General features: G+C 41.0%; 1 protein-coding gene across 1 annotated transcript in view; it reads left to right on the forward strand.

The window, feature by feature from the left end:
• Nucleotides 1-7,740, forward strand: part of nfixb (nuclear factor I/Xb) — a 119,887-nt gene extending 112,147 nt beyond the window's left edge. The window contains 1 exon segment of the mRNA XM_080447928.1: nucleotides 1,429-7,740. Within this exon segment, the coding sequence (XP_080304054.1) occupies nucleotides 1,429-1,443 (15 nt within the window). The 3' untranslated portion in view covers nucleotides 1,444-7,740.
• Nucleotides 7,741-15,295: the final 7,555 nt, after the last annotated feature.

Below are 15,295 nucleotides of genomic sequence, written 5' to 3' on the forward strand. Positions count from 1 at the left end.
ACTCTACTTCAGAGGGATGTGATGTCTGCGGCATGGTTTCACTTTACAGGACATGAAGAAAGAAATAACAAACACATAGGGTCGTATCAATTGGTTGCATGTGTCACTCTGAAAAATGCTCCACCAAAACATTAATAATTGATTAAGCCTTCATCAGAGGTCTGTGCGTTGTGACTGCAGGGGCATGGTGAGTGAACGACTTCTCCTCAAGCTCAGCAACAGTGGGCTCCATGTGCCCTCTGGTGGCCGATGAGGCATTCTGCAGCCAGGTGGAAAAAGGGGGTGGGGGCTAACGGAACAACAGAGCAGGGGAGAGGGAAGGAGAGAACCAGAAGGAAGGAGAGCGACAGGGTTTCGGCCCCTGGAGAAGTCACGTCCTGGCTGTCTCGTTACCCCCGGCAACCAGACATGATGTCATAGCCAGTTGATCTTGAATTTGAGAAGGGGCTCTGCTCGGAGGGGGCCGGGGACGCGGCGTGGGGGGGCAGGAAAGAAAAGAGGGTGGTCACTCTCTACTGCCAAGGATTTAGTGGGAGTGTTAGTGGGAGATAGATGGATCGTATGTGTGTCTGCAAGAGCCTACAGAGAGAGACAGAATGAGCGAGGGGGATAGAGACGAAAAGAAAAAGAGGGGGGGGGGGGGGGTTGGGGGGGGGGTAACTGAGAAGGCAAAAGTTACTAAGCCCAGGGGCTGCTGGGACAGTGCCCAGGAGAGCTATGGGGAGAGCGGGTTGGCTGAGAAGGGCAGGAGGCAAAAGGGGAGGAGGGTATTGGTGCGACCTGTTAGAGTCAAACACAACAAAAGACTGCCTCCCTGGAGGCCCAGGGTAGTTTCCAAGGCTTGACTTCCAGAATGTTGGCCCATTAGCCAATGGTGCCAAATCCTGCCGGCGAGGCGAGGCAGCCAACAGCAACGACATCGACCCACTTCTGTTGTCTGCTCACGCTGAGCTGGAGAAACCCAGTCTGAAGACAGTGCAAGCGACAGTCTGCTATCCCCCCGCTGCTGCCTGGCCATGAGTACGCATTAGCTGCCTAGCCAAATTAAAGACGTACTGTACACAACTACAAATACTGACAGAATGAATAGTAATAGCTGGGACAGTAGCCCAGATAAAGACTGTCTTTTTTGTGCTGCAGCGGGTGGCTGTTGTCCCTGACCTCTAGTGGTCAAATAAAGGACACAAATGAATGCCCCAATGCTCTTTATTGTCTTCCTGAAAACATTTGTGTTCTAAATTCCCCTCCTGAAAAGTCTTAATTACAGCTACATTTAACGTCTTAAACTCTGTCTTGTATCCTCTCCCAGTTTCCATTCATGTTCATTTTACACGTGAAATTGGTCTCATGCACTGTATTAAAATGTCTTTTAAATTTAACTTGAAAATAATAATCTTGTGCCTTCCCTTTCCATTTCTTCTCTTCCAGTCTTGGTTCCTCTGACAAGACCTGTGTGCAAACCAGCAACTAGAATTCTTTCTTTACAATCGGGAATAGAAACATGGTAAAAAACCAAGAACCACCCCGCAGGATAATTGCCCTCCAAACGACCCACCGACTGGCCCCTTCACAATATGTCTCTCCTAGAAAAAAATAGCAGAGCGACGGAACCAGGAAAATCACAGCAGCATGACGCTTTTTAGAGGAACTCTGGACCCATTTACCCCATCAGAGGGGAAAACCCCATGTTAAGGATAGATGGATGGATGGATGGTAGGATGGCAGAAATAGAAAAAGGGTCGGAGGACGAGCAGCAGCAAGCAGCAGGCATCTCTCCGGAAACCACCGGACCAGCAGGACACAGCAGCGACACAACTAGAGGAACCTGAGAAGGAAGAAAAGAAACGGTCTACTCCTTCTACTCCTTCTACTGCGTTTTGCAACGAAAAGCAAAGCAAACCAGCTGCCCGACAGTCAGGTTCCCACATATGCACTCACCCACACACATGGTCAACTGCTCAACACGACAGGCGCAAATTTAAGAATTTGAAGGGATATTGTGTTAAAGCCACAAAGCCTGACCAACAATCAAACCGCAATCCAATCAAATGAAAACGGACGCCAATTTGGTCTCCAATGAAAGCTGCAGTCCATGCTACTGTGATGTCTGTCATCATTACCCAAAACAAATGCAGACACACTGTCATATTGACCAATGTTTCTCTCCTTCTGAATGACCATTGACTCTATAAAGCCCCCTTCCCCCTTTACTACTAACCAGACAGAGACCATGCCAAAACATATCTTGATAAAAAGGTTGCACTACAAGCTGAATCAATTAACACTAATCTTACGATGTGCACTATTTACCTACAAGGCATGGGAGGTAAAAAACCAGGCTTGCCTATTATTAGTTTTAAAGAGGAAAAACCATATGGTATGAGAAGCCTTTACATGTCCTCAGCCCCACATTTCAGTTCAGTTTAACGACTCGTAGGCCTCCACTCACTGTTCCATTTGCCCACACAACAAGCACTCAAATGCAGGAAATCCAAAAAATAACTATCACGCAATCGGTGCCATGACCACAGCAAGCATATCCTATTTCAGTCCATTATGGTTACACTCAAATGGACGCATGCCTGCACGCACACGCACGCACACACACACACACACACACACACACACACACACACACACACACACACACACACACACACACACACACACACACACACACACACACACACACACACACACACACACACACACACACACACACACAGTGGCCCAGTCTCACTGTTTAGATTCCAGTAGAGATATAGGTTGTGTATCATGAGTTCAGTATTTTCTATGCACACACGCCTAGTTAACCCTTTCAACCTATTGTATTAGCTATTTAATCCAACACACACACACACGCAAAGTGCAGCAAACTACACATTCATTCTCATTATCATCGACAACCATTACAACAATAGACAGCATCTAGCAATTCCTCCAATGCCCCCTTTTATAATGTAGATTAATGATTTTATTTACTCTTGTGTCTTGAATTTGTTCCTTTGAATTTGTACTATTTTATAATTGTTTTGTATTTGAATGACAGCACCTTATGGAGAAACACAAGCAGTCAGAAGTGGGATTGTTAAAGCGGTGCAGACAGGGTGTGTCAAATCGTATTTGCAAATAGGTTTTATGCTTTGTTTTACCTTATGTCATTATAGTCCTGAATGATGCAGTGAAGCACATCCATCTATTACTCCAAGCAGGTCAAAACAAATGCAGGAGAATCATTCGTAGCTACCATTTGACTTGAGGTTTGGTGGGTGGGTGGGTGGTGGTGTCGGCTGGTGGCGGATCCGGTGGGGAATGTTTGTGACAAAGAAAGTGACTGCCCTTTGAGGTAAGGTTGCTGTAGATGAGACCCAGAGAGAGATGCTCTTCTTTCTGTCTCATTGAAAGTTTACCCTGTTGTTTACACTCCCAGACGGCCCCTGCTCAGAGCAGAGTGAGTCATGCTGCGGAGCAAAATGAATATGTGACATATCTGTCTGTCCACGGTCTGTTCGAGGGGTAGGAGGACCCTTAGGCCAGCGATAGAAGGGTCAGAACCCAGGTGGCCATTTTGGTGTTGACGGGACAGGATCAGAATGAGGTTGACGGTTGCTGTGGTAACCGGTAACTCCGCTCTCCCTCCCCTCTTGCCCTCACCGGCCAGCTATCGCGAGTAAAACGTGTGTAATTCCTTTAGAATTTGCCCTTATTGATCAAAACTGCACTTGAGAGGTCATGCCCGCCAAGCTTATTGTTTTTATAGAGTAACCACAACTTTGTTAGTCATCAGTTCACCACCTTTTCACCATCTACAGATGAATCACTGGGATGGACACACTTTTATAGTGGAAAAACGCCACTTCTGAAACACACAAAGCAATCATCAGACATTGTTAGCAGCACTCACTATAATGCGTCCAGCATGCAAATATACAGCCCCGGGCAAGATTGAATTTATTTTAAAGGGAAGTCTTAAATATAGACAATCTGAGGAGGCCTTTATGCTTTTAATCATCATGTAATTAAAACCCCACCATTACCCCATTTCTTCATTCAGTTTGATTTAAAATGATTTCTTAAGGAACGTCAGATTCAATGCAATTCAATTCAGATCACCCAACAAACCTCACAAAATAACTGGACTGCCTGGCCATGTTCTTCACTGCAGGGAAATGAACGGCCGAGTCACTGTCGGCAACCATCTCATCAGCTTCATATAGAGAACTAGCAGTGCTGCGTAAGATTTACGATGGCTAAGGTGATTTCTTTTCTAATCTATGGAAGTGCCTCTGTATTCCCATTATGCAATTTGTCAAACATGAATTCAGGTTCTTTTTTTCTCACATATAAGCTATTGTTAATGGTGAAATTTTATGTCGGGAGAGGAAAACCATGACAGCTCACTAGATAATTGCAAGCATCTTTATATATAATACACATATATATTTATAGATATATACATTTTTTTATTTGCAAGATAAGCTCTGTGGCAGTCTAGTTATTTTTTGAAGCATGGCGTACGTCATAGGATGCATCTAAACAAAATAAAAACACAAAAATACCCTGCAGATTTTGAGCTAAAGTACCAGTCCCCAAATACCCTCACTTGCATTAACTAGCAAAAATACAAAATAAAAGTCCACGGCAAATACAACAATAGATACTTAGATAAAAACAGTAAGTGATAATGTAGTTGAGGATTTAAAAAAGAAGAAAACATTAGATTTTGGTTTTTTGTTCTTGTTTTGATGGGAAGTATTGTTATTGAAACTAAATGATGTATGTTGATTGAGCCATGTGCAATGCCTTGGGTAGAGGAATTGTGTTTGTCTGTTAGAGATTGTTTGAGGGTGTTGAGAGAAAAGAGAGGGTAAACCCTCTGTTTTTTTGTTTTAAGTCCACATGCTCTGGGACTCTAAATACAAGGGCGGAGAGAAAAAAAAATCCCAGTCTTTGTAAGTTTGGGGAAATTGTTTTTAATTTCCTGTTTGTTTGTTTTTGTTTTTTCCTTTATTGCTTTCTTTCTTTTCTTTTTTTTTTAAAGAAAGAATATTCATTTGTAATGATTTGTTTTCAAAATGTGGGAGGGCTGAAGGAACAATTTTGCAAAACGTAAAATATATATCACTATGAAAACTGGTGCTTTCTACAAAAATAAAGTACATTCAAACTCTATTATACATAAATAATAAACAAAATTAAGTGTTATCATAAAGCAAATTTTTAGGAAAACATGCATTATTCTATTTTCTCTTTTTGTATTTACCAAGGGGGGAGGGGTTCATAGTATGAAAATGTTGTTGTGACAAAAGGCATTTTTCTTCAACCTTTACCCCTTAGCAGAGGAAGACTCATATAAGAAACATGAATCCAATTTCCCTGAGCAGCAGAATATATAGTGTTTACTGTTTTGAGTGGCTGATGTTAGAATTGGCACTGGCCAACCCTTATAGAGTCAAATGTGCAATTTATCCACACTATTTAATCTCATATCCAATCATTGTTGGGTACATCTTAGACTGGCCAACAGCAGTAATCATAATTTTTGGACACAATCTACCCCAATTCATCACATGTGGATTTCCTTTTTTATTTTATTTTTCAAGTGTTGACCCGACCAAGAACTATGTGTTTGTTTGGTGAGATGGGAGGCGTATTGTGAAATGACGATTTGTCATGGTAGATGTAGTTGACTAGTAAACTCCTGTCTCAAACCCAAACTGTGAGAGGGAATATGTGACCTCTGTGACCTCTGGTGCAAAGAGGATGCTGTGTTCAATTCAATAACAAATAAGTGAACCCCCCCTCCCTCCCCCCATCCAACCCCTCCCTCCACCCCTCGCTCCCAATTCCCAACTGTATATGATTCTAAATATTTGTTTGGTGATGTAGTGTTATAGACTCAGAGCATCTTAAAGGTTGTCCCTAAAAAGTGCCTTTTGTTCACAGATTCCATCTTGTAATCCTGAGTGCCCGTCTCAAAAAAAGGACAAAAAGAGTCCCCTCCTTCATACTTCTTCTATATCCTCTCCTTCGTTTCTCTTCTTCTTCTATGAGCTTTTCAAAGCAAGTATACATAGTACTAAAGGAATTTGGTGTGATTTAGTTCCTCTTTTTATTGTTGAATAATTAAGAAAAGCAGAGAAAAAAAAACAAAAAAACACAAAAGAAAAAAATATTTTCTGTCTTGCTTCTCTTTCCTCTGTACCTTCTTGTCTTCTGTCTCTTGGACACTGGAGTAGTCTGTAGCCGCGTAACCCCCCAACCCCCCAACCCTCCAAACCCCCAACCCCCCACGCTCCCCTTCACCTTTATCCCTTTCTCTGAACGGAGGGGGTAAAAAAAAAAAAAAAAAGAATACGCAAAAACTTTTTTTTTTGTCTGAGCAGAATGCAGTTAGCTCACATGTTATTCTTGTCTGTACGCTTCACATTGTATTACCATTACCCATCTCTTCAGCTTCTCCATTCAACAGCTAATGTAAGTGAACAAGTTGCACCGCTGGGCTCTGGGCTGTGCTGAGGACAGGGGCTGTCCGAGAGCAAAGGAAGTGTTGTCCCCAGGAGCATGTCAGTGACAAATCAATCATCTAGTAGGGTAGGATGGGGGGGGTGAAGCACTCACAGGAACGTCCCTTTGACTGGGCGAGGGGAGATGGCCAGCAGGGCTGCTAGAATAGGCAAGTTTGTTTGTAATTCTTGTTTTTATCTATTTATTTTTTTATAATTGAATTTGGATTTGCTTTTGATTTATTTTATTTTTTTGTTATCGCATCTTAGGCAGCGTTGAGATGCTGCATCGATACCTTCAATTATGCACCTTTCTAGTGGTTGAATGAGACCAGGTATTTTTTTTTTATGGGGGAAATGTACCTGAAATGACTCTAAGCACCTTATAAACGGATTGGTTCCAGAGCAGGGAGACTGAAAGGCTCTTATTTAGTACAATCATAAAGAACCCATACACATAGCTTCACAATATTGTACCGTTTTACCGTCATATTGAATTCACAAAGAATGAAAGATACATTGACCAAAGTGATATGGTTCCAAAAGCTGTCTAGCACACTGTCCAGAATATGGGTGACATTATGACATTATGAGCACCTTGATATTTCCACCAGCAAAGAATCAAGAGCAGACTTGATTACAGAGCCTATTCCTTATATCCTGCAAAAAAAAGAATGATAATATGCAACTTTTATTTTTTTCTTTATCAAGTGAGTGAAGCCAGCAGCAGTATTATCAATTTTAGCCTTGACAAGTGAAAGCACCACAGTCGAGAAGCCATAACAGAGACAAACAGGTTGCACAGAGCATGGTGTGTGTGCTGCATTTAGGGAGGGAATACCACAAACCTCCCTGCGTGTCTCTGCACCACCGAGAGAGAGCAGAGCACAGTCTGATCCCGTGCCTGGCCATCCGTGTTTTTATTTTCCTTCGGGTTTGTTTGTTTTTAACACGTTTGTAGGGCGCTGGGCCGTATTTAGTGACGTGTAGACTGAGTCCCTGGCTTGCCACACCCCTCCCCTCCAGCCTGCCCCCCCCCCCACCCCCCCCAGAGCAAACCTAAGAGCGCCCCCTCTTGCTCCTCAGAACAGCATCCCTCCCTCAGAGTCACACCACCCAGAGCCCATGGTGAAATGCATGTGTTAATTACAGTTTCTTTTCCATAATAAGAAAAAGCAGTTTGAAAAAGAGCAACACCTTTACTTGATTGAATAAAAGGATGTTCTTGACTGTACCCTGACTGTGTCTGTGTTGTTTATTATGTTGTGTGATCATCATGACAGAGAAACATTTGGTTATCTTAGGACCACAGCCACAGGACTGTATTTAACAAGATCTAGAAGTTGGAAGACACTTGCAACCATGTCGTCCAATGTAAAGAACATTTAAAAACAATGCCATGCTACACTATGTCGTCCAATATAAAAACCATTAAGAAAATGCCATCTATGGTGCTTCCCTGTCATCTACGCTATACAGTGCTTCCTATGGTGCTTCCCTGTCATCTATGGTGCTTCCTATGGTGCCTCCCTGTCATCTAGTGCAGAATGCGGCTGCCAGACTCATTGCTGGGACTAGGAGATCTGGGGCCTGTTCCTCAAAAGGTGAATTAGAGCTAAAGCCTGGCTTTACCACCTATCCTGGCTTAATTTAGCCAGGATTAGAGCTGAGTCGGTTCCTCAAAAGGTGAATTATCTTGAAGATTAGTTTAGCCAGTTCACCCTGGCTAAGTTTAGCCTTATCCGATTCCTCAAAAGAGAATTGAAGCAAGCCTAGCTTAGTTACCATGGCAATTTAGCTGTGAAGTTAGCCTGGTCAGGAGCTGGCTAACAGCCAAGCTTACTTAATCCAGTGCCTTTTTCTTCAAGTTTTTCCACAGTTAATTCAACACATGTGTTTGAATATGGACTAATTTTAATGACCTTGCATTCAAATAAAATGAAATAAATACAATAAGATATAATCAATTTATATTACTGAAATAGTGTGTGACCATGAATCATAATTGTTTCACAATGACTCATGTGATATGTCATTGTCGCTCTGTTAACACTATAGTTCATATTGTTGTTAGATGTTTGATAATATATTACATTTTTTTTTTATATTATAAAAAATGTCTAACACATACATATACATATATATATATATATATATATATATATATATATATATATATATATATATATATATATATATATATATATATATATATAAATATATTTAAATATATATATAAATTATTAGTTACTGGTTTAGAGTTACATCATGATGGCAAGGCAACTACACAACCCAAATCTCTACCAAAGTGGTCTTGCCTCAGCCTGGCTTCATTATCCTGGCTGGACACAGCCTGGCTTGACATAGCCTAGCTCGACAAAGTTGCTCCTTTTCAGCCTGGCTTGGCGTCTGAGGAACGGAATAAACGAGGCTTTTCGGACCCAACTTTGTCAAGCCTGGATTTGGCTTAAGGCCAGGCTTTTTTAATTCACCTTTTGAGGAACAGGCCCCAGTCCCAGAGCACATAACCCCGGTACTAGCTGCACTGCACTGGCTGCCAGTAACCTTTAGAATTGATTTTAAGATTTAATTGTTAACTTTTAAAGCTCTTAACGGCCTGGCACCTCAATATCTAGCTGAGCTGCTGGAACCCCATGTGCCTGTCCGTCACCTGAGGTCCTCTGATTGGGCTCTACTAGATGTTCTAGAAGTCTAGAAGTCTAGAAGTCAATGGCAATGGACATTTAAAGGGAAAAAATAACAAACTTTGGCAGGCTACTAGTCCTACAAACTTACACATAGAACCCCCATTCAAACTTTAAAATGTTCATCTTAATGTGGACATGTTTGCCTGAAAAGGAATCTTTGAAATGTTCCATAGTTTTAGAATTGTACTCCTTTAAAAGTTCAGAGATTTATAATGGAGGTCGATGGAAGATTTTGTGACCTCAAAAAAACACTTTCACCTAGAAACTCCATTCACAGTTAAACAATTCCACCTTACTGTGGACATGCATCCTTTAGATGTTTTACTTTGAAATAATTTGTAGTTTTTGAAATATTTAACTTTAAGTACAAAGTACAAACTTTGGCTTTTACCTATATCTAATCTTTAATTGAAAAGTTTGAGTAAGAACCACTGTGGTGCAGTGGTTTAGATACAGGGCTTGTAACCAGAAGGGTCCCAGGGGCCTGTTCCTCAAAAGGTGAATTAGAGCTAAAGCCTGGCTTTACCACCTATCCTGGCTTAATTTAGCCAGGATTAGAGCTGACTCGGTTCCTCAAAAGGTGAATTATCTTGAAGATTAGTTTAGCCAGTTCACCCTGGCTAAGTTTAGCCTTATCCGATTCCTCAAAAGAGAATTGAAGCAAGCCTAGCTTAGTTACCATGGCAATTTAGCTGTGAAGTTAGCCTGGTCAGGAGCAGGCTAACAGCCAAGCTTACTTAAGCCAGTGCCTTGTTCTTCAAGTTTTTCCACAGTTAATTCAAAACATGTGTTTGTATATGGACTCATTTTAATGACCCTGCATTCAAATAAAATGAAATCAATACAATAAGATATAATCAATGTAATTATATTACTGAAATAGTGTGTGACCATGAATCATAATTGTTTCACAATGACTCATGTGATATGTCATTTTCACTCTGTTAACACTATAGTTCATATTGTTGTTAGATGTTTGATAATATATTACCATTTTTTAAAAAATATTATAAAAAATGTCTAACACATACATATACACACATATATATATATATATATATAAATATATATATATATATATATATATATATATACATATATATAAATATATAATATATATATAATATATATATATATTTAAATATATATATAAATTATTAGTTACGGGTTTAAAGGAGCCTCTGTGTAAGTCAATAAGGAGCATATTTTAAATTATCAATTTCTAGTCAATGGAGAAATTGTTTTGTTTTTTATTTCTTGTCCACCTTTGGAGTTACATCATGATGGCAAGGTAACTACACAACCCAAACCTCTACCAAAGTGGTCTTGCAAATGTGGGGTTATTGCGTGTCTCGTCCCGTCCCCCGCTCATCCCGTCGGTCAACCCCTCCCCCCCCCCCCGTCCCGTCCCGTCCCCGTACCGTCCCGTCCCGTCCGTCCTGTTGCCCGTCCGTCGCAAACACACACACACACACACACACACACACACACACACACACACACACACACACACACACACACACACACACACACACACACACACACACACACACACACCGACACACATGCGCGCGCGCGCTCGCACACACGCACACACACACACACACACACACACACACACACACACACACACACACACTCTGTGTGTGTTTGCAATACTTTGCCACGCTTTCTCCCTGGATTTATTAATAACGGCCGTGTTTCCTTTTCTGTTGATAACATGTTTCACTTCCTCATAAGCTTGCATGAGCTGCTGCTGTTCGGCCACAGAGAAAAACGCTGCGCGAGTTTTGTTCCCCGCTGCCATGATTGGTCAAGTTCAAGGAATCTGCGCTCGAGTTCATGGTCTTTTATAGAAATACGTCGTCGGCGAATCGCCGCCCATTTAGCCTGGCTTCATTATCCTGGCTGGACACAGCCTGGCTTGACAAGGTCTAGCTCGACAAAGTTGCTCCTTTTCAGCCTGGCTTGGCGTCTGAGGAACGGAACAAACGAGGCTTTTCGGACCCGACTTTGTCAAGCCTTGATTTGGCTTAAGGCCAGGCTTTGTTAATTCACCTTTTGAGGAACAGGCCCCAGTTCAAAACAAATTAGGAAAATTTTCCAACTTTTACCTGACTCTTGCACCTTTATCTAATCTTTCACTGAAGAACGTGCAAGAGACCAAAAAAAGTATTAACCATGGTGGAGCAGTGGTTAAGATACAGGCCTTGCACACAGATGGTCCTGAGTTCAAAACCAGCAAGAACATCTTTCCAACTTTTACCTGGGGCTTTTATCTAAAGTTAACAGAATATATAAGAACCTCTGTGGTGCAGTGGTTTAGATACAGGGATTGCAACCAGAAGGTTCCCGGTTCAAATGCAACCAGGATGTTTTTCCAACTTTTATCTGACTCTTGTGGTCTGTATCTAATCTTTCACTGAAGAGCGTGCAAGAGACCAGAAGTATGAACCATGGTGGAGCAGTGGATAAGATACAGGCCTTGCACACAGAAGGTTCTGAGTTCAAAGTGGCAAGGAATATTTTCCAACTTTTACGTGGCTCTTTCACCTTTATCTAACCTTTCAATGAAGAACATGCAAGTGAACAGAATTAGGATGAATTACAGTGGTGCAGTGATTGAGATACAGGGTTTATAACCAGAAGGTTGCTGGATCAAATCCAACAAGGAAATTTTTCGAACCTTTACCTGACTCCTGCACGGTGCACCTTTATCTAATCTTTCAGTGAAGAATACACAAGTGAACAAAGTCAGTAAAGAATCACTGTGGTGCCGTGGTTAAGTACAGGGCTTACAACCAGAAGGTTCCCGGTTCAAATCCAGCTTGGACATTTGTCCAACTTTTACCTGACTCTTGCACCTTTATCTAATCTTTTACTGAAGAGTGCGCAAGACAATAGACCAAATATGAACTATGGTGGTGCAGTGGTGAAGCTACAGGACTCACAAACAGTGGTGCCATGTTCAGATCCCAACTGTCCCATATTTCAATGCTGCAGTACTTTGAAATGTTCAAGGCCAAAACACAAAAAAGCAAGTCAAATGCACTAGAAGACACCTGCTGAGGGCCCAAAGGTGCATTGGCGCAGTGGTAGGGTTCGGTTTATCTTGATCGGTTGCCTCTGCTACAGACAGTTCGCAGGTTCAAGTCCCATGCCATCAATGTACACGGAGGACCATCGGGGGGACTGCGTCCCTCCCCTGTTTCCTGATAGTTAAAGGTGGGGGGGTTATGTCTGAAATAATTCTTCCCAGCTAAAGTTTTACAGAAATAAATTCCAAGTGATCATTGTTGCCATCTCTGGACTTTGAGTCTTGTCCTTCTGCTGTATTCCTGAGAGGGGGACATTTAATTTGACAAAAGAGTCCGGGCATTGGCATCATATTCACTTGCATTTTTTTTTAAAGGACACACTTTGGCAGGCTACTAGTCCTACATACTTACCCCTAGAAACCCCATTCAAACTTTAAAATGTTCATCCTAATGTGGACATGTTTGCCTGAAAATGAATCTTTGAAATGTTTCATAGTTTTAGAATTGTACTCCTTAAAACTTCAGAGATTTATAATGGAGGTCGATGGAAGATTTTGGGACCTCAAAAAAACACTTTCACCTAGAAACTCCATTCACATTTAAAAAATGCCACCTTACTGTGGACATGCATCCTGTTTTACTTTGAAATGATTTGTAGTTTTTGAAATATTTAACTTTAAGCGCCCAATGCATTGTCAATGGCAATGGACATTTAAAGAGGAAAAAGTACAAACTTTGGCAGGCTACTAGTCCTACATACTTACGCCTACATAGTCATCAGTGAATGCTAATGTGTATCTGAACCCATCTTTAGCTGTAGGATCTATAGGTCCAGACAAATCTGAACACAAATACATATGTACTGAAAATATTTTCACTACTTTATTTAAATTATTTAAATTAAATGGGGGGGGGGGGGGGGGGGACAGTTTTGGATAGGGTTTCCATCGACATCTGTTGCAAGCTGCCTGCTTGCAACCTTTATAATGGCTAACCTCAAGGCTTAGGCAATAGATAGAAAATTTCTCAATCATCTCTAACTAAAGAAAACTCATAACCTCCATCACTAAAGGATCCTAAAATATTTCAGTCCTGCTTTACCCTGTTCAAATGTGATGTTTGAACACAAATTATAGGTCAAGTAGTTGTCTGATTAGACAGCAATACAAACCTGATACTCAAGATGGTTCTCTCCATTTAACCATAAACACATCGATCCTATACCATTATGTATTGGTGAAAGATCATTAAGTGTGTTGTATGCTGACGGAGCCAGAGTTGACATGAATCAAGGCGGTGATTATTTGGGAAACAAATGGCCATAAGAGAGGCCTGAAAGATTGCAGACCTTTAATGTAGCAGGGCTCGAAGTCATGCGGAGTCCAAGGTCATGTTGATGCTGTGTAGACACCACTGGCAATTCTCATGTACAAAATGGCACCGCAGACAATGGTCTGTCAAAGCCACCATTTCTCTCTTTCTTTCTCTCTCTCACACACACACATGCATTTTGTTCAAGTCTGTGGTGAATGGAACAACTGTGCAGTTCAAAGTTTAGGTGATGAGAACTACCAATTTGCTACACATGCGCAACCCCCGAACTCCCTCCTAACTCTATCTCTATATCTATATATACACACATACACATTAGACAATCCAAACACAACCGACAATCATGTAATGGTGGTGTTATTGTCTACAACTCATTTAATTTCTGTTGACTCAAGCCATTCTTCACAATGGTTTTGATGTAAACTCTATACGGCAGGGACATTATTAAAGAGGTTGTTTATTAATTCAATCTTTGAGACCTGTAAAGAAGAATGAGTGAAGGCAAAAAGAATGACAAAACAGAAAAGGCCAATTTGGACTAGAGCTGACTCAAAGATCACCAGTTCAAAATAAAGTAGACTGCAGCAATGCAGTATCTCACAGGGATGGGCAGTATTTCTGATAGATGTATTTGAAATACTATTTATAATTACTATTGGATTTGATTGAATTTGTATGATAATATTGAGAATAGTAAGTAAAACTTTAAGGTACAATGATTATTTAGAAAGTTGAGACTACACAACTGTTACTAAGAGACTAACTTTTATTTTCAAAAATCTAACTATCTGGGTGATATCTGTGGCAACAGTTATGTTTCAGACCGCTAGATTTTATTTTATGTCATACTCTACTCACATCTACTACTTATACTGTATATAAAGTTCAAGTTGTCTGCGGATTTGTCTGTGCCCGGATAACGCCCAAATATGGACCCACACCCAGAAATGGAGATCCCTGAATAAACGTACACACAAATCAACGAGTTATGAAACGGTTGTGTGAGAGACCAGGGCTTGATCAGCAAGAGAGTGGGATAGGGAAAGGGAGGGAGAGATCGTCTATTTCACCCACACAATAACCCAGTCAATGCTGCGTACCGAAACCTGAAAACACTGATAGCCGCATTGTGAAATGATGCGTTGTCAGTGCAATAACCCCAGCAAAGCTGGACAAGCTGGAGCGCCTTTTAGTATACAGTATATGCTTCTCATTCATGTCCTTGGGACATCAGCTGCTACAGACCTGTTCCACCACTATCAGGCCCTTATTCAACTGAAGGGCTTGATTTCTTGGTGATTCATTTAAATAGTTCATGTTACAGAAGCACAAAAGGAATGTAATTTAAATACCAAATAGACACATGGTATTGTTTTTGGGTATTAAAATTATGATTTAAAATAAATATTTGCGTAGTTTTTAGCTTGCATTTCATACCTGGATTACGCGCAGACCAAGAATTGTGTAGTTGCACAAAACGCATGCAGGTCAGCAAGAAGAATGGATCAAACATACACAGTAAAAGGTACGTGAACTACTATTTAATGCTCCCCTGTAAATTTATGTTGTATGTATTTTCAGTATTTTGTCATTTTGATAGATTTTGTATCAAAATACATTTTGATGTATTTTTGCCCATCCCTGGTTCTGCCCCTGCAAAATTTGTAAGCAAACACATGCGCACATTAACAAACATCAGTGCGCATGCATG

Source organism: Gymnoscopelus braueri (assembly GCF_963280865.1).
Source record: "Gymnoscopelus braueri genome assembly, chromosome: 13".
Taxonomy (NCBI): Eukaryota; Metazoa; Chordata; class Actinopteri; order Myctophiformes; family Myctophidae; genus Gymnoscopelus; species Gymnoscopelus braueri.